Source organism: Schistocerca nitens, chromosome 5 (assembly GCF_023898315.1).
Source record: "Schistocerca nitens isolate TAMUIC-IGC-003100 chromosome 5, iqSchNite1.1, whole genome shotgun sequence".
Classification (NCBI taxonomy): domain Eukaryota; kingdom Metazoa; phylum Arthropoda; class Insecta; order Orthoptera; family Acrididae; genus Schistocerca; species Schistocerca nitens.
Window position 1 is genome coordinate 228,096,547 of NC_064618.1, and position 24,527 is coordinate 228,121,073.

The 24,527-nt window shown below is 38.9% G+C and overlaps 1 protein-coding gene across 1 annotated transcript in view; it reads left to right on the plus strand.

Moving 5' to 3' along the window:
• LOC126260093 (uncharacterized) overlaps positions 1–24,527 on the plus strand; it is a 113,433-nt gene that overhangs the window by 28,416 nt on the left and 60,490 nt on the right. The window contains exon 4 of the mRNA XM_049957308.1: positions 2,509–2,690. Coding sequence (XP_049813265.1) covers positions 2,509–2,690 — 182 coding nt within the window. The remainder of the gene's footprint in view (positions 1–2,508; positions 2,691–24,527) is intronic.

The window sequence follows — 24,527 nt, forward strand, 5'->3', positions numbered from 1 at the left end:
GCCTTCAGTTTCACGACCTTCGTATGGAACGTAGCGGTAGTACATTTGTATACACTGATGGCTCTTGAACTGACTGTGGGGTCGGATGTGCCTTCATCATTGGTGCCAGTATCTTTCGATATTGGCATCCAGCCCACTCCTCAGTATTCACAGCCAAGCTTTTCACCTTGTATCTGGCCACAGAGTATATCTGGCGACACAGTCTTCCCAATTGTGTCCTTTGTTCACTCACTCAGTGCCCTCGAAAGACTGCTCTGCACACTGCTCATCCCTTAGTGCAGCGGGTCCAGGTAAACTGACACTTGCTTACTCTTGGTGGAGCCAATGTCATGTTTCTGTGGGTCCCTGGTCATGTCGATCTGCCAGGAAACGAAGCTGCTGACATTGCTGCCAAGGCTGCAGTCCTCGTATCTCAGCCTGCGAGTACCTCTATTCCCTCCAATGATTTCTGCGTTGCTGTCTGTCAGAAGGTGGTGACCCTTTGGCATTGCCAATGGTCCTCCCTTCACGGGAATAAGCATAGGCTTCTTAAGCCTCACCTGGCACCTTGGACGATCTCCTCTCGGCACTCCCGCCTGTAGGAGATTATTTTAACTTGGCTGCGTATTGAGCACTGCCTTCTATTCTGTCCATTGGGACTGACGTATAGTCGTTTTCACCGTCTCCGTTTGTATTCTATAGTTTTGACTTGGGCGCATATGACATCAGTTGTTTTTTTGCTCCCTAAAACAAACAAATAAAGAATGTGGGTGTATTTACAGTGCAACTCCACCTTTTTTTCAGGGCATTACATGCTTGCAGTGCAGGATCATCTCTAGTTTTGTAAGTAGTTTAGAATGTGTTCTTTCTAATGAAACTGGGTTAAAAGAATGAAAAAGGTTATCTGTTGTGTAAAAGTGGGCTAAAATGCCCATTTTTTGTGTTTTTTCAAAAATCATTGACTTTGCCATCAGTTTGTAAACTATTGGAAAGCAGTAGAAGAATTAAATATTTTATTCTAACATCTCCTGTTAAGTTATTATGTGCAGAGTTTCACGTTTATCACACAATTACTTCTGGAGATATAAAAAGCTACACTCCCCATATTTTTCAAGCGTCTGTTTTTTACAGCCGACTTTGCTTCAAATTAATAATATGAAAATTGCTTAAGATATGTTTTATTTTGCTTAAGAGGATGCAAAGAGTTGTACAAGATGGCCTAGTTTCGTTTATTTCAAGGAAATACTGTCGGATGTACTATGTCTCAAAGTTGCTGAAAATTCAGGGCGTGCACTTTTGAAAGTGCCTTTGGAAGTATTAAATTTGTGATTGCAGAACTCTACCAATTTTACCAATAAACAAGTCAGAATGTTCATGCAAAATTTTTATCTAAATCCACAATGACCATGCAGGAACCCAGTTAAAGCTTCAATTTAACATAGTTTGAACACTGAGAAGATTTTATACAAGGTTAAAGCTAATTACCATGCTCACAGAGGCTTTTAAGCAGTCCACCTCACACTCTGTAAGTGAATAGAATGGGAATAGACCCTAATTTGGTTCAGTGGGAAGGACCTTCTGCCATACACTCCACATTATTCCACATTATTTTGCAGAATATTGGCGTAAATGCAGAATTTCCTTTCTCTGGTAACTCTTCAGTAAATGAACTAGTATTACTATTATTGTGGATAGCATATGGGTATCTAAAATTTAAAATATAAAAACTAGCTGTTAGTTTCAAATACACAATTTACTTTTGAATTATAACTGGGCAAATTAAGTTACAGTGAGGATAAATTTCCTGAGGTGGCTTCTTTGTTCCATCAGCCCATATCTGCAGATTTATGGTTCTTCGTTTTGCCATTAGATAACAAATTTGGGATTTGACAGTCTTTCTCTGGCTGTGTGTGACATGGGAGTTACTGATGACATGTCTCAAAATAAATGTATTGAACACACCAAAACAGTTACGCAGCACCTAATAATTTTTATTGTTATTGTAATTCTATGGAAGATGTTTACATGAGTTTATAATTTGTCCTGCATAGTGTCTATTTCAGGCTACAGGTCTAGACTGACCACTCTGTCAAACTGTAGTGAAAGCTGATGACAGACGGAAAAAGATGATTGGAATGAGAAAGTTAGCAAAGATTGCAAAGTGTATGTTGTTAAGTGGAAAGAACAAATGTCTTTTTCTCTTTTGTGTTGGTACTGATCCATAGGCTGTAGGTAAAAGGGGCTTAAAGGATTTTGTCACAATGCTTTCTACGTACTTCGAAAGCCTTACTTGGGTTAGAAAGTCAAAATTGAATTCATACAGTTCATTCAATTGAAATAGTCTGAACAATTGCAATAAAGCCTATCACTTGCTTAACTGACACATTTTTGTATACTAAGAAATTGGTGACAGAATCCACCAACTATTAAGTACTGAATTACAAACTGTAGAGTTAGCTTTCACAATGTGTAGGTAAACAACATAGAGCTGTAAGTTTTTGGAAAACTAACTGAAAACTACTTTTTCAGATTACAGGTCGCAAAATGGCGAGCTGAAAGACAGGCAAGGCTTGCAGCAAAAATCATAAGGAAGCAGGGAAAAAATGAGGTACCCCCTGCTGTTCTTGGAATACCAGCATACAATGTTTCTCTTGATATAACTGGAAATACAACAAATTCGAACCTTGATTCAAAGGACAACAAAAAGCCTAGTGAGTATAAATACAAAATAGTTGCCTGTTAGTGCAGTTGAAGTAAATGTGAAGTAAAATTGCCAACCCAGTGGTAGTGTAAAAAGACATAGTTGAGGTCCAAGGAAAACTTGATAATAACATAACATAACACAACACAACACTTTGTACACCAGTGTAGTGTAAGTGTGTAAAGTTCCAAAAATTCTGGAAAAGTATTTGTGGCAGGAGATTTAATGACTGACATTAAATTAAAAATCTGGAAAAATATTAGACACTTAACAATGTCATTTTCATTAAGATTTGAAACTGTTACTTGGTTCTGCTGTTGTTGTGAGATTCAACGAATGTTTTTAAAACTTTGTCTAAATCTGATGGACTTGAGTGATTTCTAAAATTTTGTGTTGTCATTGTTAAATAACTAAGATGAATGGAGAAGCTGTAAATCTCTGGACTTTGTTAGTATTGTTATGCAGTGAGGCAGCTGATTAAGGTTCATTCTAGTAGTTTGAAGTTTTGGGACATAATTCCAATTGTCTTTTTGTCTTGGAGGTAATCTTGATCACTTAAACAACTGAGTGTCCAACAATGCCATATTGCACTGATTCAGATGTAGCTTTGTCCCAGATATCCAAAATTTAGAAGGGCTGCATTAGGTATCAGGGCATCCAAATGGTGAGTGCTGGAACAGATCTACATCTACACTTTGCAAACCACTTTATTGTACGTGGCTGCAGTGTTTCCACTGCAGAGCTGACGGCCATATCTCGTGCTCTTGAGCACATCTGCTCACACCCAGGCGAGTTGTTTAGCCTGTGTACTGACTCCTTGAGCAGCCTACAAGCTATCGATCAGTGCTACTTTCATCATCCTTTGATAGCGACCATCTAGGAGTCCATCTATGCCCTTGAATGGTCCAGACGTTCAGTGATGTTTGTCTGGACCCCAGGTCATGTCGGAATCCCAGGCAACGAACTTGCTGACAGGCTAGCCAAACAGGCTACACGGAAGCAGCTCATGGAGATTGGCTTCTCTGAAACTGACCTGTGTTCAGTATTTCGCCGCAAGGTTTTGCGGCTTTGGGAGACTGAATGACATAACCTCAGTGTGAACAAGCTGTGTGCCATTAAGGAAACTATGAATGTGTGGAACACCTCCATGCGCACCTCTCACAGGGACTGTGGTCCTCTGTCAGATCCGCATTGGCCATATGTGGCTAACGCATGGTTACCTCCTCCATCGCGAGGACTCACCTCAGTGTCACTGTGGCTCACGAGTGACAGTTGTCCATCTCTGGCTGGACTGCCCACTTTTAGCCACTCTCCAATAGACCTTTAACTTTCCCAGCACCCTACCTTTGGTGTTGGGTGACAATGCCTCAACAGCAGCTTTAGTTTTAAGTTTTACACGTGAGGGCGAGTTTTGTCATTTGCTCTAAGTCTTAGCACATGTCCTTTGTCTCTGTGTGTCCTCCAGCCTAGTGCTTGCAGGGTGGAGGTTTTAATGTGTTGCAGAGTGGCTGGTTTTCCCTTTTTATCCTCATGGTCAGCCAGCCATGGTAACCTGCTCTCTTGTTTTAAACTCTTCCACCTGTTTCTTGTGTCTTTGTGGTTTCTTGTGTCTTTGTGGTTTCTTGTGTCTTTGTGGTTTCTTGTGTCTTTGTGGTTTCTTGTGTCTTTGTGGTTTCTTGTGTCTTTGTGGTTTCTTGTGTCTTTGTGGTTTCTTGTGTCTTTGTGGTTTCTTGTGTCTTTGTGGTTTCTTGTGTCTTTGTGGTTTCTTGTGTCTTTGTGGTTTCTTGTGTCTTTGTGGTTTCTTGTGTCTTTGTGGTTTCTTGTGTCTTTGTGGTTTCTTGTGTCTTTGTGGTTTCTTGTGTCTTTGTGGTTTCTTGTGTCTTTGTGGTTTCTTGTGTCTTTGTGGTTTCTTGTGTCTTTGTGGTTTCTTGTGTCTTTGTGGTTTCTTGTGTCTTTGTGGTTTCTTGTGTCTTTGTGGTTTCTTGTGTCTTTGTGGTTTCTTGTGTCTTTGTGGTTTCTTGTGTCTTTGTGGTTTCTTGTGTCTTTGTGGTTTCTTGTGTCTTTGTGGTTTCTTGTGTCTTTGTGGTTTCTTGTGTCTTTGTGGTTTCTTGTGTCTTTGTGGTTTCTTGTGTCTTTGTGGTTTCTTGTGTCTTTGTGGTTTCTTGTGTCTTTGTGGTTTCTTGTGTCTTTGTGGTTTCTTGTGTCTTTGTGGTTTCTTGTGTCTTTGTGGTTTCTTGTCCCCTTTTGTCAATTTAAGTGTGTGTTGCCCTTCAGTCATTGTTGTGGTTTTTCCTTTCATTCTGATTTGTGTTGTCTCATTCTTATTCTCACCCTTGTGGCACTGTTCCCTTCGGAACAAGGGACCGATGACCTCGTAGTTTGGTCCCTTCCCCCCTCTTTTAAACCAACCAACCAATCTATTGTACATGAGGTTTCTTCAAACCAGTGTTAGTGAATTTTCGTTATTCCATTCACTTACCCAATAAAGGAAAATTGTCTATCTAAATGCCTCTGTCCAGACCCTGATTGCATTCTTGCAGCCTATGCATGATCTGCAGTGATGTTAAAGAACTTTGCATGATCTCCTCCTTCGTATATTGGTTCTTTAAATTTATCAAAAAAGTTTTAACAAGAGCGAAATCGCCATTCTTTCAAATTTCTGTATTTCTTCCCCAAGCACACCAAGTATGATCTCGACTATGCTTGAGTGTCATCTTGATTATTGAAACTGAAAATACCTTATGAACCAAGTCATGCCAGTGTCGTCTCATACTTAAATGATGTTTATTGCTGCTGTTATTTCATGTCCTTTCCTGCAGAATTTTTTTGCCTTGTTGCAGGACACATTTGGGTGTCATCTGCCACAGTTTTTTACTTTACTCTTAACAAACTGCATTTCCACACTTTAGACACTTCTCTATGTGGTAAATGATCTCTCTTTGATAGTAAACCTACTTTCTGTTTGCTTCTACAGCTATGCTATTACATGCAGCCACCCCTCTCATGTGTATTTGTTAGTAAATCTGATTACCAACTTCATTGGTCTTTTTACCTTTGTTTCAGAAGTTCCTATAGGTTTCTTCCCTAAATTGCAGTCCACTATATTGCAGCAATAGAAATTGGTATATAGGGTGGCATCATGCGCACTGCTTGGACGCGCATTAAAAAGCCTTGTAGAGTATTATATTTGACATCTCTTTCATTGCTCTTTTAAAATGTTGCTCTTCTTCAATACATACCTAGCTCAGCCTGCTTTAGCTTCAATTCATGCTTCCCAGGTATTTAGTCAGAACTTCTCCGTACATCATGACAACGTTTTTAACCGTTTTTCAAAAAACTTTCTTACCAGTGATAAGTCATTATTATTTAAAGGTCTCATCTGAGAACCTACTAAGTCTCATCTTCACACACAGCCCATGAACAGAGGTAGCATATGCTTGTTTTTCAAGCAGTAAATCACCAGCTGAGACATTAATGTGTATATTAAGCTATTTCCCCTGCAATTCATGAACAATCTTTCCTGCCAGTTATTTAAGAACATGCTTTATCATTTTAGGAATTCCATACACCAAACTTTGCCTCACTCTTTCAGTTGCTCATGGAATATGTTTTACATTACCTGGGTAACCTGCCATCTGTGTAATCAGAAATGATTCTCTGTCCGTACATGTGTAGCCTGCAAAATTGACTTGAACTATTGGATTTCACAATCTGTAGTGTAATTCCCCAGCCTTGTGCCCACTATGCAGACACATCCAATTCTAATAGAAGGGGGCTCTTCCCAAGATCTAAAATCTAAAACTAGTAACGTTCTGTTTCCACCCGAAACACACCCAGTACGATACATCCTCCTCCAGCAAAAAAGGCATAATTGTGCTGGATAACTTAATATTCTGGAGTTGAATTCTTTCACTAAATGCACCTGCAAATACATAAAACTTTAAATTATTTAGAAAGTTAAGTCAGGTCTTACAAGGACAAAAATACAGGATGGTCTCATAATATACAAACATCTTTGCACCTAGATATGGTCTTCATAGTTGGAGTTGGTATAGGAAAAGAAAATTTGTATAATACTTATGTTGCTTAGTATTCTACAGCTACATCTATACTCTGGAAACCACTGTCCGATGGTACAAGCTGTTAGGGTTTATTTATTTACACATCAAATTCCGTAGAACCAAATTGAGGAGCAAATCTCAAAGGTCATGGAACATGTCAGTACATGAACTTACAACATAAAAGTAATAACAGATAAAAATAAAATTTTATGAACCCAAAGAAGTCAAGCCATAAGTTTAAGTAAATGCAATCAACAATTTAATATAGGAATCAGCTTAATTTTTCAAGGAACTCGACAGAATAGGAGAGACCTATGAGGAAACTCTTCAGTCTCGATTTGAAAGTGCATGGATTACTGCTAAGATTTTTGAATTCTTGTGGTAGCTTATTGAAAGTGCGTGCAGCAATATACCGCACACCTGTCTGCACAAGAGTTAAGGAAGTCGGATCCAAATGCAGGTTGGATTTGTGCTGATTATTGAGTGAGTGAAAGCTGCTTATTCTTGGAATAAGTTGATATTGTTAACAAGAAACAACAGTAAAGAATATATATATTGAGGACAATGTCAAAATACCCAGATTAGTGAACAGGGGTCGACAAGAGGTTTGTGAACTTACGCCACTTATTGCCCTAACTGCCCATTTCTGAGCCAAAAATATCCTTTTTGAACAGGAAGAGTTACCCCAAAATATAATATTGACATCAGCGAATAAAAATAAGCAAAGTAGGCTAATTTTCATGTTGAATGATCACTTACTTTAGATACCGTTTGAATGGTAAAAATGGCAGCATTAAGTCTTCAAACAAGATCCTGAACGTGGGCTTTCCACAACAGTTTACTGTCTTTCTGAGCACCTAGAAATTTGAACTGTTCAGTTTCACTAATCATAGGCCCATTTTGTGAAATTAAAATTTCGTGTTTTGTTGAATTGTGTGTTAGAAGCTGCAAAAACTGAGTCTTACTGTGATTTAGCGTTAGTTTATCTTCTACAAGCCATGAGCTTAAGTCATGAACTGCACTATATTTGAAACCGATCCAACGTTGCACGCATCATCTTTTACTACCAAGCTAGTGTCATCAGAAATATTTTAGAATTACTCATAATACTAGAGCATATATCATTTACATAAATGAGGAACAGGAGTGGCCCCAACACAAGAGGCGAACCAACTGCAAGCTAGTCCCTGTATTCCATAATGGTCCAACTTCTGAAGCAATATTTTGTGATCTACGCTATAGAACGCCTTAGTTAAATAAAAAAAAATATGCCGAGTGTTCTAATCCTTTTGTTAGCCCATCCAATACTTCACAGAGGAAAGAGAATATAGCGTTTTCAGTTCTTAAACAACTTCTAAACCCGAACTGCACATTGACAGAAAATTGTGTGGACTAAAATGATCAGTTATCCTTACATACACAACAGCCTTTTCAATAACTTTAGCAAACACTGATGACATAGAAATATCTCTAAAATTGTCTACGTTGTCCCTTTCTACCTTTTTATTAAGTGGTGATACTGCTGAGTACTTCACTCATTTAGGAAACTGATCATTACTAAAGGAAAAATTACAAATATGGCTAAATACAGGGCTAACATGTGCAGCACAGTACTTTAATATTCTGCTAGGTACTCAGTTATATTTCTGAGAGTCCTTAGTCTTCAGTGATTTAATTATTGACTCAATCTCCCCTTTCTCTGTATCACAGAGGAGTATTACAAACATCAATCTCAGAAAGAAATTTGCCAGAAGATTTATTGATTCCCTGTAGAAACTAAATTTTTGTTTAATTCACCAGCAGTACTCAGAAAATGATTGTTAAATACTGTACATATATCCGATTTATCAGTAACAGAAGTATTTTTACTACACACATCGTTTTGCATCACTCCAGTTCCCAGAACTCCTGAAGATAGATATGGGCTGTGGATACTGTTTCAGCCACAGTCCCTTTGACTGTTCAGAGATATCACTTAACCTGCACAAAGATGTAAACAACCATGCATGAGCAGTAGCTATTAGACGGAGGGGGTCCAACAGCCAGTCATTCCACCAAGAAGGAGGTACATTGCTCATGTTGTCTGTAGTTCAACCTTGCCTAGATGGTAAATACCGCAGTTCAGTTGTGTCTCCATTGTTACCTTGTGCCAGGAAGGGCTTTCAATTAGGGAAGTGTCCATGTGTCTCGGAGTGAAACAGTGATATTGTTCAGACATGAAGGAGATACAGAGAGACAGGAACTGCTGATGACATGCCTCACTCAGGTCACTCGAGGGCTACTACTGCAGTGGATGACTGCTACCTACGGATTATGGTTCGAAGGAACCCTGACAGCAACACCATCATGTTGAATAACGCTTTTCGTGCAGCCACAGGGCATTGTGTTAAGATTCACTGTGCACAGTAGGCTGCATGAAGTGAAACTTCATTCCCGACCAGGCGAGGTCCATCTATGCAACCATGACATCATGCAGGTGGTACAGATGGACCCAACAACATGCCGACTGGATTGCTCAGGATTGGCGTCCAGTTCTCTTTACCGATGACTGTCGCATATGCCTTCAACCAGACAATTGTCGGAGACGTGTTTGGAGGCAACCCGGTCAGGCTGAATGCCTTAGACACACTATCCAGTGAATGCAGCAAGGTGGAGGTTTCCTGCTGTTTTGGAGGTGGCATTATGTGGGGCCGACATGCCACTGGTGGCCATGGAATGCGCCATAACAGCCGTACGGTACGTGAATGCCAACCTCTGACTGATAGTGCAACCATATTGGCGAGGCATTAGTCTTCATGGACGACATTTCGCGCCCACATTGCGCACGTCTTGTGAATGATTTCCTTCAGGATAACGACATCCCTCGACTAGAGTGGCCAGCGTATTCTCGAGACATGAACCCTATGGAACATGCCTTGGTTAGATTGATAATCGCTGTTTATGGACAATGTGACCCACCAACCACTCTGAGAGATCTATGCCGAATTTCCATTGTGGAGTGGGACAGTCTGGACCAACAGTGCCTTGATGAACTTGTGAATATTATGCCATGATGAATACAGGTATGCATCAGTGCAAGAGGACGTGCTACTGGGTATTAGAGGTACCAGTGTGTACAGCAATCTGGACCACCACCTCTGAAGGTCTCACTGTATGGTGGTACAACATGCAGTGTGTGGTTTTCATGAGCAACAAAAAGTGTGGAAATGATGTGTATGTTGATCTCTATTCCAATTTTCTGTACAGGTTCCGGAACTCTCGGAAGTGAGATGATGCAAAACTTTTTTTGATTTATTTATTTATTTATTTATTTATTGTTCTGTGGGACCAAATTAAGGAGAAATCTCCATGGTCATGGAACGAGTCAATACATGAAATTATAACACGATATTAGAAACAGATAAAATGAAATATAGAAAAAAAAAACATATTCAGGTGACAAGTCATAAGTTTAAATGAAGACAATCAACAATGTAACACTGGAATTTGCTTAATTTTTTAGCTCTTCCAGGAGCTCCTCGACAGAATAGGAGGAGTGAGCCATGAGGAAACTCTTCAGTTTAGACTTAAAAGAGTTTGGGCTACTGCTAAGATTTTTGAGTTCTTGTGGTAGCTTATTGAAAATGGATGCAGCAGAATACTGCACTCCTTTCTGCACAAGAGTCAAGGAACTGCATTCTACATGCAGATTTGATTTCTGCCTAGTATTAACTGAGTGAAAGCTGCTAACTGTTGGGAATAGGCTAATGTTGCTAACAACAAACGACATTAAAGAAAATATATACTGTGAGGGCAATGTCAGAATTCCCAGATTTTTGAATAGGGGTCGACAAGAGGTTCTCGAACTTACACCACATATAGCTCGAACAGCCCGTTTTTGAGCCAAAAATACCCTTTTTGAATCAGAAGAATTACCCCAAAAAATAATACCATACGACATAAGCGTATGAAAATATGCGAAGTAGACTACTTTTCGTGTTGAAGTGTCACTTATTTCAGATACTGTTCTAATGGTAAATAAAGCAGCATTTAGTTTCTGAACAAGATCCTGAACATGGGCTTTCCACAACAGCTTCCTATCTATCCGTACGCCTAGGAACTTGAACTGTTCCGTCTCGCTTATAACATGCCCATTCTGTCTGATTAAAATGTCAGTTCTTGTTGAATTGTGAGTTAGAAACTGTAAAAACTGAGTCTTACTGTGATTTAGCATCAAATTATTTTCAACAAGCCACGAACTTATTTCATGAACTAAATTATTTGTTACTGTTTCAATATTACACACAAGATCCTTCACTATCAAGCTGGTGTCATCAGCAAACAGAAATATTTTTGAATCACCTGTAATACTAGAAGGCATATCATTTATATAAATAAGAAACAGTAGTGGCCCCAGCACCGACCCTTGGGGAACGCCCCACTTAACAGTGCCCCATTGGGACTGAACATCACTACCACTCTCAATATTGCAGAGAATTACCCTCTGCTTTCTATATGAACTGACTTTGTCAACCCTCTTCTGCTGATCAGACATTTCCTTCACAACTGACCATATGGTTTTAATTTTATCCTGTGAATTAGCTATTCTATTTGCGTACCACACACTCTTTGCCACCCTAATATTTTTTAAGCACCATACAGTACTGTTAGTAATGGGCTACTGTGGCTTGATTGTGACTACTTCTAACATATTGATATAATTCCTGCTTTGTTCTACACAATATCCTTATCCCACTAGTCAGCCACCCAGGCTGTCTTTTACTGCTAGTACCCTGTTTAGAATGTTCTCATGGAAAGCAACTCTCAAAGAGCAATGGAAATGTGTTAATGTAAGCCATATATTTGTCACCTATGTTATCGGCACTTTAAACATCCTGCCACTCTTGTTTCTTGACGAGGTTTTTTTTAAAAGCAGCTATTGCCTTTGGATTAACTTACCTATATAGTTTGTAATTATATATGACATTTTTTAAGTACGAAAGCCTTTTAGTGTTAAAATTTGTGCATCATGGTCTTAAAGACCAGTCCTGTTCCCTTCATCTATGCAGTGTGGGAAAAGTGATTGTTCAGATGCCTCTGTGCATGCTGTAATTAATGTAGTCTTGTCCTCACATTCTCTATGTGAGTGATACATAGGTAGTGTAGTTTATTCCTTGAGTCATCAATTAAAGCTGATTATTGAAACTTTGTAAGTAGCCTTTCTCGGGATAATTTACATCTATTTTAGTCTGCCAGGAAGTTTCTTCAGCATATCTATTGCCTGTGGATCAAACCCATGATGGTTAGTGCTGCCCATCTCTGTATATGCTCAGTATCCCCTGTTAGTCCTATTTGGCACAGGTCCCACACACCTCGACAGTATTGGGTCATATCAACACACTGATTCAGACTTGATGCCTCAGAGTTCCATGATTTTTGGTATGCAGTGATATATCACAGACTTATGGAAAAATACCCAATTTCAGTTATGAAGCACAATTATTTTTGAAGTTATTAATTTTTAAAGATTTAAATTCATATGAAGAAATTTCATGTTTTGGCACTTTTGGATGCATATAGGCTGGCAACCAGTGATGATATAAACCTAGGAGTGGTCTCATTTTAAAGCTGTTGAATGGGGCTTTAATATGATATCCAAAAGATAGTGGGTTACAATTTTTAAAAAATTGAAAATTTTAAAATTAAATTTTAAAATTTAAATTTCTCAAAAAGTGGCAATTTTAAAAATTCCAAAAATTATCAAATATAGTTTGTAATGTCTTAATACATATAGCAAAATTCTATCATGGGATCAGGAGATACTGGACTTCAGAAATATACATTTTGTGAAAAATACCAGAATTCGTATAGTTTCAGAAAATTTTGAATAGTTCATTGTATGAAACAAGCTACATATTACAATGTAACAAGCAGTAGCTATTACTTTTACATTTTTTTAATGGAGTAAGGTCACATAACACGTAAGTGTTACATTAAAAATCCAATATTATGAGTAAAGTTAAGGGTTAAGAAATTAGTTAGAGATTTCAGTCGTTGGAAGATACCCACATATTTGTTCACTTCATTTCACTGTCTGGTAAACTGTATGTTCAGCCAGTCTGTGTGACGGGGTTCACCTTGCATATCACATCTGCAAAAGGGATCCACAGTGTATCTGGTGGATGGGATATGTAAATGAGGATGATGTACTTGAAGGAAGGAGGAATGCAACTTGCACTTTACTGCAATCTTAATCTTTATCCAGAACATAACTCAACCACCCAGTGTCACCATAGATTGATGTTACATACCCACTAATAACTGCAAATAATATCTGCTGTATGTCCTTTACAACATGAAATATGCTTGAAACAACTGAAGAAGAAAATAATTTCACATTTACTTTGGTTCCACATTTGACAGGTATGAAGGCACGAAATTTAAGGGTGCCTGATATAGTTACAGTGGTATTGTACCGATTGGCCAGTTGTTCTTCAGTTTTAATGTATTCTTCAAGGGTCACAAATACAAAGTCTATGTTAGGTATGTTCTGATGTGACCATTCAAACAGTTGCCTTGCGTCCATAATTTGGTCCTTATACGGTCTTTGTAGGCTCGCTCTGGCTGCTAGTCTTTTTACTGTGGCCTCCAGCCCATCGCATGGTCCTTTGCCATGTGCTGTTGCTGAAAAATGCCGTTCAGCCTCTGCTCCAAAATCTTGCTTGTGATTACACAAGTTAATACAGTTTATTTTTTTTTATTTTTGTATTGGGCCGCAGAGCCATTGGAAAAATCAAATAATTTTTTGACAGGTCTTTGACACTTGCATTTCAGATATTCCATCAACTTTGTCCGGAACAGGTAGATGGCTGTAGTGTTGTGGTTGAGGCAGTCTGATGTTGTTGTTGTTGTTGTTGTCTTCAGTCCTGATACTGGTTTGATGCAGCTCTCCATGCTACCCTATCCTGTGCAAGTTTCTTCTGTATCTGCTTAGTGTATTCATCTCTTGGTCTCCCTCTACGATTTTTACCCTCCACACTGCCCTCCAATGCTAATTTTGTGATACCTTGCTGCCTTAGAACATGTCCTACCAACCGGTCCCTTCTTTTCGTCAAGTTGTGCCACAAACTCCTCTTCTCCCCAATTCTATTCAATACCTCCTCATTAGTTATGTGATCTACCCATCTAATCTTCAGCATTCTTCTGTAGCACCACATTTCGAAAGCTTCTATTCTCTTCCTGTCCAAACTATTTATCGTCCATGTTTCACTTCCATACATGGCTACACTCCATACAAATACTTTCAGAAACGACTTCCTGACACTTAAATCTATACTCGATGTTAACAAATTTCTCTTCTTAAGAAGCGCTTTCCTTGCCATTGCCATTCTACATTTTATATCTTCTCTACTTCGACCATCATCAGTTATTTTGCTCCCCAAATAGCAAAACTCCTTTACTACTTTAAGAGTCTCATTTCCTAATCTAATTCCCTCAGCATCACCCGACTTAATTCGACTACATTCCATTATCCTCGTTTTGCTTTTGTTGATGTTCATCTTATATCCTCCTTTCAAGACACTATCCATTCCGTTCAACTGCTCTTCCAAGTCCTTTGCTGTCTCTGAGTGAATTACAATGTCATCGGCGAACCTCAAAGTTTTTATTTCTTCTCCAAGGATTTTAATACCTACTCCGAATTTTTCTTTTGTTTCCTTTACTGCTTGCTCAATATACAGATTGAATAGCATCGGGGAGAGGCTACAACCCTGTCTCACTCCCTTCCCAACCACTGCTTCCCTTTCATGCCCCTCAACTCTTATAACTGCCATTTGGTTTCGATACAAATTGTAAATAGCCTTTCGCTCCCTGTATTTTACCCCTGCCACCTTTAGAATTTGAAAGAGAGTATTCCAGTCAACATTGTCAAAAGCTTTCTCTAAGTCTACAAATGCTAGAAACGTAGGTTTGCCTTTCCTTAATCTCTCTTCTAAGATAAGTCGTAAGGTCAGTATTGCCTCACGTGTGCCAATATTCCTACGGAATCCAAACTGATCTTCCCCGAGGTCGGCTTCTACCAGTTTTTCCATTCGTCTGTAAAGAATTCGCGTTAGTATTTTGCAGCTGTGACTTATTAAACTGATGGTTCGGTAATTTTCACATCTGTCAACACCTGCTTTCTTTGGGATTGGAATTATTATATTCTTCTTGAAGTCAGTGGGTATTTCGCCTGTCTCATACATCTTGATCACCAGATGGTAGAGTTTTGTCAGGACTGGCTCTCCCAAGGCCGTCAGTAGTTCTAATGGAATGTTGTCTACTCCCGGGGCCTTGTTTCGGCTCAGGTCTTTCAGTGCTCCGTCAAACTCTTCACGCAGTATCGTATCTACCATTTCATCCTCATCTACATTCTCTTCCATTTCTATAATATTGTCCTCAAGTACATCGCCCTTGTATAGACCCTCTATATACTCCTTCCACCTTTCTGCTTTCCCTTCTTTGCTTAGAACTGGATTTATATCTGAGCTCTTGATATTCATACAAGTGGTTCTCTTTTCTCCAAAGGTCTCTTTAATTTTCCTGTAGGCAGTATCTATCTTACCCCTAGTGAGGTAAACCTCTACATCCTTACATTTGTCATCTAGCCATCCCTGCTTAGCCATTTTGCACTTCCTGTCGATCTCATTTTTGAGACGTTTGTATTCCTTTTTGCCTGCTTCATTTACTGCATTTTTATATTTTCTCCTTTCATCAATTAAATTCAATATTTCTTCTGTTACCCAAGGATTTCTATTAGCCCTCATCTCTTTACCTACTTGATCCTCTGCTGCCTTCACTACTTCATCCCTCAGAGCTACCCATTCTTCTTCTACTGTACTTCTTTCCCCCACTGCTGTCAATTGTTCCCTTATGCTCTCCCTGAAACTCTGTACAACCTCTGATTTAGTCAGTTTATCCTGGTCCCATCTCCTTAAATTCCCACCTTTTTGCAGTTTCTTCAATTTTAATCTACAGTTCATAACCAATAGGTTGTGGTCAGAGTCCACGTCTGTCCCTGGAAATGTCTTACAATTTAAAACCTGGTTCCTAAATCTCTGTCTTACCATTATATAATCTATCTGATACCTTTTAGTATCTCCGGGATTCTTCCATGTATACAACCTTCTTTCATGGTTCTTGAACCAAGTGTTAGCTATGATTAAGTTATGCTCTGTGCAAAATTCTAACAGACGGTTTCCTCTTTCATTTCTTACCCCCAATCCATATTCACCTACTATGTTTAGTTCTCTCCCTTTTCCTACACTCGAATTCCAGTCACCCATGACTATTAAATTTTCGTCTCCCTTCACTATGTGATTAATTTCTTTTATCTCGTCATACATTTCCTCAATTTCTTTATCATCTGCAGAGCTAGTTGGCATATAAACTTGTACTACTCTAGTAGGCGTGGGCTTCGTGTCTATCTTGGCCACAATAATGCGTTCACTATGCTGTTTGTAGTAGCTTACCCGCACTCCTATTTTTTTATTCATTATTAAACCTACTCCTGCATTACCCCTATTTGATTTTGTATGTATAACCCTGTATTCACCTGACCAAAAGTCTTGTTCCTCCGGCCACCGAACTTCACTAATTCCCACTATATCTAACTTTAACCTATCCATTTCCCTTTTTAAATTTTCTAACCTACCTTCCCGATTAAGGGATCAGACATTCCACGCTCCGATCCGTAGAACGCCAGTTTTCTTTCTCCTGATAACTAAGTCCTCCTGAGTAGTCTCCGCCTGGAGGTCCAAATGGGGGACTATTTTACCTCCGGAATATTTTACCCAAGAGGACTCCATCATCATCTGATATTATACACAATTTAAATGTTTGACTTCTTTCTCTTTAAAGTAAACCACAAAAGGGTGAATGGTTGCCTGACTATTTGACCAATGATTTGATTGTGCCTCATCTTGCAAAACGATTGAATAATTCTCAGAAAAGTCACAAATGACAGCCATTTCACATTCCAGAAGATTTTCCTTGGTATGTCTCAGAAATGCACTTTGTTCCTCTGCTGTGAAGTTATGACGAAGTAGAACTAGAAGTTTTTCACAAAATACTTCAACAAATTTACTTAATTTTGAATTATTTCAAAGTTACATCAATCCACAGAGATCCACTGTCTGTCTGTGACAGCCTCAATTGCATTGTCTTCATATGTTTGCCTGCCGCGGTGGTCTCGCGGTTCTAGGCGCTCAGTCCGGAACCGCGCGACTGCTACAGTCGCAGGTTCGAATCCTGCCTCGGGCATTGATGTGTGTGATGTCCTTAGGTTAGTTAGGTTTAAGTAGTTCTAAGTTCTAGGGGACTGATGACCACAGATGTTAAGTCCCATAGTGCTCAGAGCCATTTGAACCATTTCATATGTTTTTTTCCAAAAGTTCTCTAATCCTTTTGGTACATGGACATGAAACACAATTTGAAGAGAAGTAATCAGTTGATAGTCAGCTGCAAACCATCATTTGCAGGCAGTACTTGTATGTTTTAATTTTGCCATCCTTCATTGAACTCATTCTTGCTTTTTCAAACATAAGCTTCACATTCTGATGAGTGGTGCACACACAGACTGAGTGTGTTCCACTCTGGCCTGCTAGCACACGATTTTTTTTTAGGCCTAACTTCTGGAAACTTAGAAAATCCCACTCTTACAGTTGGGAATTTTTCTTTCAAAACTATATACACTTCTTTTAAATTATTAAGCATCAACCTTTTTGAAACATGTTCTTTACCACCTGTGCTGTCGTCTTTCGCTGATATAAAGTCCTTCATCCCTGGCAACACTCTGCTCATTTCGTCACTTGTTAAAAAAAATCCTTTAACAGTATGAATGGTATGATTTGACAGACTTTTTCCTGGTGTCAGATCAGGACCAGACAAGATGCCCTTGTTTCCCCACCCCCACCCAACATCTTGGCTTGTCGAAATAAGTAGTTACAGGCCGAAAGTTCCTGTATTACTTTCCTCACACTCCAGCTGTCACGCAGAAGAATCAGCAGTTGAAGCTGCTTCTTCCTACTAGTGAAGCTGTTGTACACCTTCTCTACATGTGTTAGGAACTCATCTTGTGAATCACCATTCTCATCATCACTAGATGCATTCACTAGCAGTTTTCTCTTGACAGCCACATAGATTCTGTTGGCCTTCTCAATAGAGTAAATTTTGGATTGAATTCTCTTTTTGTCTACAGGTGACTGTCCCATCTGTAAAAGAGAGCTGTTAAGAGAACTTAGCTCCATATTCATTTGAAAATGGCATATCAGTAGCGTCTTCAATTTCAGTATCAGACTGACTTTCTTCATATATGTTGCTAGTTCCAGTGGAAATATCGCTATGTTTTTCATTTTTCAACTTTGTCAGCTGCTTCCTACAACTGTCACAAACCTTTGATAACTAAGGTGTTCCTGGAATCAAGTCACACATCCATGAAGTAACATGTCTCAAACCTTTTCTTGCATGGGAGTGATTAGGCTTATTAAAAGGATTAAAACAATCCATTTTTACTATTGTGTCAGTGGTATCCATCCTGCAAGGGATAAACAGTGAGAAATTAGTTAGGAAAAGTGCAGTGGCCAAGAAACACACACTATGACAGGAAACATCAAAGTAACTTCATACAAGCAACTCTGATGCTACACTGGCTATGAATGAGTGGTCTTGTCTGCTTGACCAATCAGCTTCCACTTTGTGAAAGGGGGAGGATTCCAAACATGGTACACTATAAAGTAATCAATGCATTTTATTAAGTGTCCTGCACACTTCATAGCAAAATTGGTAATTCAAAAATAAAATTTTACTAATTTGGTACATTATTTACAAAACATGTGTATTTCTGAAGCCCTGTATCTCCTGATCCCATTGAGATCCCATGATAGAATTTGTCTATATGTATTAAGACATTACAAACTATATTTGATAATATTTTGGACTTTTTAAAATTGCCACTTTTTGAGAAATTTAAATTTAAAAATTTTCAATTTTTTAAAAATTGCAACACCTATCTTGTGGCATATCATATTAAAGCCCCATTCAATAGCTTTAAAATGAGACCACTCCCAGGTTTATATAATCACTGGTTGCCAACCTATAGGCATCTAAAGGTGCCAAAATATGAATTTTTTTCAAAAAATTTAAATCTTTAAAAATTAATAACTTCAAAAATAATTGTGCTGTATAACTGAAATTTGGTATTTTTTCATAAGTCTATGATATGTTGCTGCATACCAAAAATCACGAAAATCTGAGACATCAATTTTGAAAATCTCCCAAAATTGTGTTGATTTGACATGGAATGCCCTATTCTAGAATGAATCACAACATTAATTTGTAAGCAATCTCCTTTGTACACTCATTGCACTTTGCCTGTATTTACTAATAAACTGGAGTCTATCAATTGCTTTACCTACAATTGAGCCTATGTGTTCATTCAGTTTCATATCCCAACGAAGCGTTACATCCAGATATTTGTATGAGTTGGCATATTTTAACTGTGACTCGATGATATTATAGTTTTGTGAAGTGCACATTTTTACATTTATGATCATATAAAACAAGTTGCCCAGCTTTGCATCATTTTGAGATCTGACCAAGATCTGACTGAACATTTGTGCATCTTCTTTTGGACAATACTTAGACAGTACTTAATTACAGATAACTGCATCATCTGCAAACAGTCTGAAGTTACTATTAAGTGTCTGCTGGGTCATTTATATGAGACACGAACAGCAAGGGTCCCAACACACTTCCTTGGAGGCACACTTGAAGTTACTTCTACATCTGATGACGACACTCCATCCAAGATAATCTGCTGTGTCCCACCTACCAAAAAATCCTCAATCCAGTGACAAATTTCACTTGATACAGCAAATGATTGTACCTTAGACGATAAGCGTAGATGTGGTACTCAAGTGATTTTCGGAAATCAAGAAATACTGCATGCACCTTACTGTCTTGATCTAAAGCTGTTGCTGTTGGTATGAAAAGAAAACTGGCAGATAGTCAGTTTTATCAGAGAAGATTTTGTTGACAAAACAGTTGTTATCCAATTCTTCAGCCTGAAGATGTTCACAGCTCCCCTTCCAATGAAATGGGGAAAAACTGTCGCTTTCCAATTACTGATGGCTGGTTTTGGTCTGACTAGCAGATAGCAGATCATCTTCACTTCTAAGACACACTGCTATTCAAACTGAAACCAGTCATCATTAATAAAAAATGTTAGTGTCCCCATGACTTACTACTGAATGCCCCTTTGAGATTGCCTGAATACTGCAACTTCTCCTGCTCCTTCTGTAAAGGAAAGAAAAACACTTTTGTACAAAATGATACAATCACACTCGTGACAAAGTCCTTTAACTCACTGTAATAGGCCTGAAGTTGATCTATACTATCTCATTCATGACAACTGTCTTCCAGAGACTGCTGGTGTCAAAGTTAAGATAAAGTGGTAAAGTTGCCTTTTAAATTACTGCGGGCAAAGTTGTCATTATTACTTGCCATGTAGTGGCATTCAGCAAACTGCCATTTAAACTAGTTCATCACACATAACTCCACTTACCACGCAGTATTTAGATGATATTACTGAAATCAGTTAGGTGGGCTTCACATTACTTCACATGACTTATACATCCTGTTCAATACCATCTTGTTCACAATGAAAGTTTAGCAGACTTCTAATACCTGCAAGTTAAAGCATGGAGACCATATGTACTGCATGCTAACAAACCCAACTCCTTATCTTGCAGTCCACAGGCAGATCTTGTTTTCGGGTGATAGTGGCACAGGGAATGCCCTACTCTGAACTAGTGTTCGCAGCTGCCCCTAATAACCATACTCATTCTGCTCATTGAAACTGATCATTGTCGTCCCTCTAGAGGCTTTGAACTGGTCTGATAATTTTCTAGTGGAAGGAGTGTTTAAAGTGCAGCTCAGTAAAAAGTTTGTGTATCGTGCAAAATGAAACACAGACTATTTTAGAAGTTGAACATGAATACCTAAGACAGGATCATTCTATGTGGCTTGTAGCTAAAATGTTTGGTACATTATCCAAAAGCCTTGCTATGTCATTAATCTGTGGATTCTACAATGTACTAGAATTTAAAGAATGTAAATCAAAACAAGTAGTTAGATAATATAGGCAACATTCTACTAAATTTTCCCTCACATTAGTTTTCATTTTCTTCATCTTTACCTTCCCTCATCCTCACTACAGATGAGTGTCTCATTAGTTGGTCTGAGTGACCATCCTTTCTGTTCAAACCTAACGTAACCTTTCCTTCTTTCTTTCCCTGATGGAGGAATTACTAGTCCTGTAAGCTAAATAGTGTGTTCCTTCTACTTTTACGAGTTTCTATTTGTTGTATTACACGTTTCGCCTCCTGACCAGCAATTGTCTCAAATTCATTAAATTATTTACTGACGTGCATGTAAGTTCATCTAGTAAATTCTTTTTCACAGAATATTTTACAAAATACTGAAAACTTCTCATCACATCTTTATGTATTAGTATCCCAAATATTACCACTCTAACCAATAAAAAAATCCATTGGCAAGATAAAGTAATATGCACAAGAGCATGTTGCAAAGTAAATTCCGTTGTCAGATTCAGTCTGTTGCATTAATTTTTCCCACCATTTCTTGGCAATTCTCTGAACTGTCAGTAAAGTTGTAATCATTTTCTAAAATAAGGCTTTCTATTTATGAATCCAAAAAATTACTTTTACCATTGCAATAGATCACTGACCAGTCAGTATACACACAGAAAATATATGAATAGCACTCAATTAGGCAATCATTCGACACCCAATGTGCACTATTGCCCACTTAAAAGTTTAATAATGAGATTTTTAATATCTTCATCTTGTGACAGGATCACAAAAACTAAACATAATTAAGATGCCAATAAATTCATGGACCTCATTTATTCTCTTCTGATAATACCTTCTTTTACATACAATTCCATTTTAAGATAAACATATTTTCTCCTCGTAAGATATGTTAGACAGGACTACTTTGAGATCAGACTATAAACAGTGAACTCAAAAGTAAAAAAGAATCAAACAGGCTTTGATAGTATTTCACATTACAAAAATTACAGTACCAATCTTTTATCCTGAGGTTATAGTTATCAGTTAAGAGACAACAAATTATGAGAAGTGTGTCTTCTCTAGTGAGAGGCAGTTGCAGTTGAGGTGGTGGTGGTGGTGGTGGTGGTGGTGGTGGTGGTGGTGGTGGTGGTGGTGGTGATACCTATGACAGTAAGTGCACAGATTCTGTCCTCACACTTAGGAGACAGTTTGGTTTCGTGTAAATACAAGACAAGCCCCCACATGACCGCAATATTGTGCTAACCTAACAACCCTAAAGTTCATATCCAAATGTAGGCTTGTCAATGAAGTACAACACTGAGCACTGAAAGCACATTTCTTACAAACTTTAACACACAGCCAGAAGAGAAGAGAACCTGAACTCAACTCTTAGACAGAGATTGCTGCCATTTATACAAACAATATTCCACAATATGCAAAGATTAAAACAGAAATTTCGAGAATATTCCGGAAAAGATAAACAGTAAATAAATAATTGCTGTTGGTTGGGGGTGAACTGGTAACCCATTCCAACCAGTGTTGCTCACAGCTATGCCACAGTTCCTGCAGATCTGCTCATGACGTTGCTAGCTGACTGTAGATGAGCTGGAATGATGAGCAACCGTTTCTGTCCAGTTGGACTGTAGTTTTTCTTACTGTGCTCCACCACAGGATTCCTTGATAGGCAGTTGGCGATCTTGTTTGCATCTGTTTTTGTGTATCACTATGATGTCATATTCCTGAATCCTCAATGCCTGTCCTGCCAGCCAACCCAAAGTATCTTTCAGGTTAGTCAGACAGCATGGAGAATGGTGATCCAGCACCTTTTCAGACCCTTCCTGAATATATACTAGAACTACACCTGTCTCATAGCTGTTAGCTTTGGTGAGAAATTTCCCCTTGGAATTCTCGTCATACAGTGGTATAACGTGAGATGATAGTGCCTTCTTCAGGTCAAGGAAAGATCTTTCTTGCTCCTTGTTGTGGGGAAAATTTGGCACTACCCTGCAATAATTCGTACTATGGACATACCTCGGTATGAAAGTCCTATATGGATTTGTGATAGCATGAGCCCATTCCAAGAACTTGTTAGTGCCAAGAGTTGAAAAATGTAACAACTCTTATTTTCTCTTGATGAATATGGACTTTACTACCATTCACTAGCTACCTTAAGATATTACTTTCTTGTGTGATGAAGATGCACTTTCCTGGATGCATATGGTTGCCTAGAGTCGCAATATTTCATGGCTGTCAGGTGGCTTAGACGATTTCAAACATCTCCAAAAATGTGACTATGTCGATCGCAAAGGCACTTCACCCTTTTACGGTATCAAAGCAGGTTTTGTCATACACACTAAGGTACCTGGAGTATTATACAGTCCAAACAGTATCATTTAAAACTCTGAGGCCATCAGGTGCTATGAAGGCAATCTTTTCCCTGCCAGCCTTATTAACCTCTGTTTGCCTGTTGCCTGTCCACAGCTGAGAAATAAGTGATCCTTTCGAAGCACATTAATGTGTAGCAATGGGTAGACAACTTTCTTCCTGATTTTGTTCAGTCATTGGTAGTAGGCGCAGAAATGCCATGTGCCATTCTTCACAAGAACAAGTGAGGACAAAGGACTCCTTGAAGATTCATTGACGTCATCCTGCAGCATCTTCTCCACTTACTCCTAGATTATTTGGCGACAACCTGTAAGAGCACTTGCTGATTGGTGGGTGATCGGCCAGAGTTGGTACAGCATTTTATCATAGTCTGTTTTGTATGTCTTTTCTCCACTCCAGATCTGAGAGCATTCGAAAACTGTTGTAGAATGACTGACACTTACCGACAGTGTTCCTCAGTCAGGCCAGATCCTAATGGCAATTGGTTTATAGCTTCATCTCCTATGGTGTCTGTGGTGGTAGTGTAACAAGGTTTCTTGTTGATGGCACTAAGCTGTCCTTCATGGACTGTTTCTGCTGCAATGCTGCTGAAGTGTAGATTCGTTTTGCGAGCCTGAGCAGCTTTTTGCAATTGACAAAAGCTTAACAGTTCAGCTGAGCACGTCAATTGATGACTGGATTTCAATTTGTTGACAGCGGGTTAATGTCCTCAACAGCAAACAACTGCCCAGAGCAGTCATTGTTCTGTGCGCTTGTTGGAATAGCTTTATTGATCTGGAGGTATGCTCTGCAGCAGCAGGACTGCTTGTGATGCTTGCAAGAACTCCCATCTGAGACTGCATTCTGTTAAAACAACAAACTTGAAGGTCTGTGTTCTGTCATTGACAGTTACGCCTGCTGTACATGTTCCTGTCAGCTAGACATATCACCTGTTTGTGACCTTCAGTGTAATTGCTTTTGCATCTTGGAAAGTATTCTTCTTTAGCTGGTAATGATAAGCATTTGACATTGCAAAATAGGCAGCCCCTGATTCAATTTGTGCCTTGACAGATTTTCTGTCAGTGAAACTTCCTGGCAGCTTGGTTGATATCGTCCAAGGAAGATTTGCGTCTGTGGCAGCCCCACCTTCATAGATAGTCGCTTGCTTAGTTTTCCTGAATTCAGTAGGCATGTGAGTGGCTAGAATCCCTATACAGTGAGAATTCAGTAGGCAGGTGAGTGGCTGGTATCCCTATACAGTGACATTGGAGGGCTGTGTCACGTTCAGGAGTGACCATGTCCAGGGCACAGCGA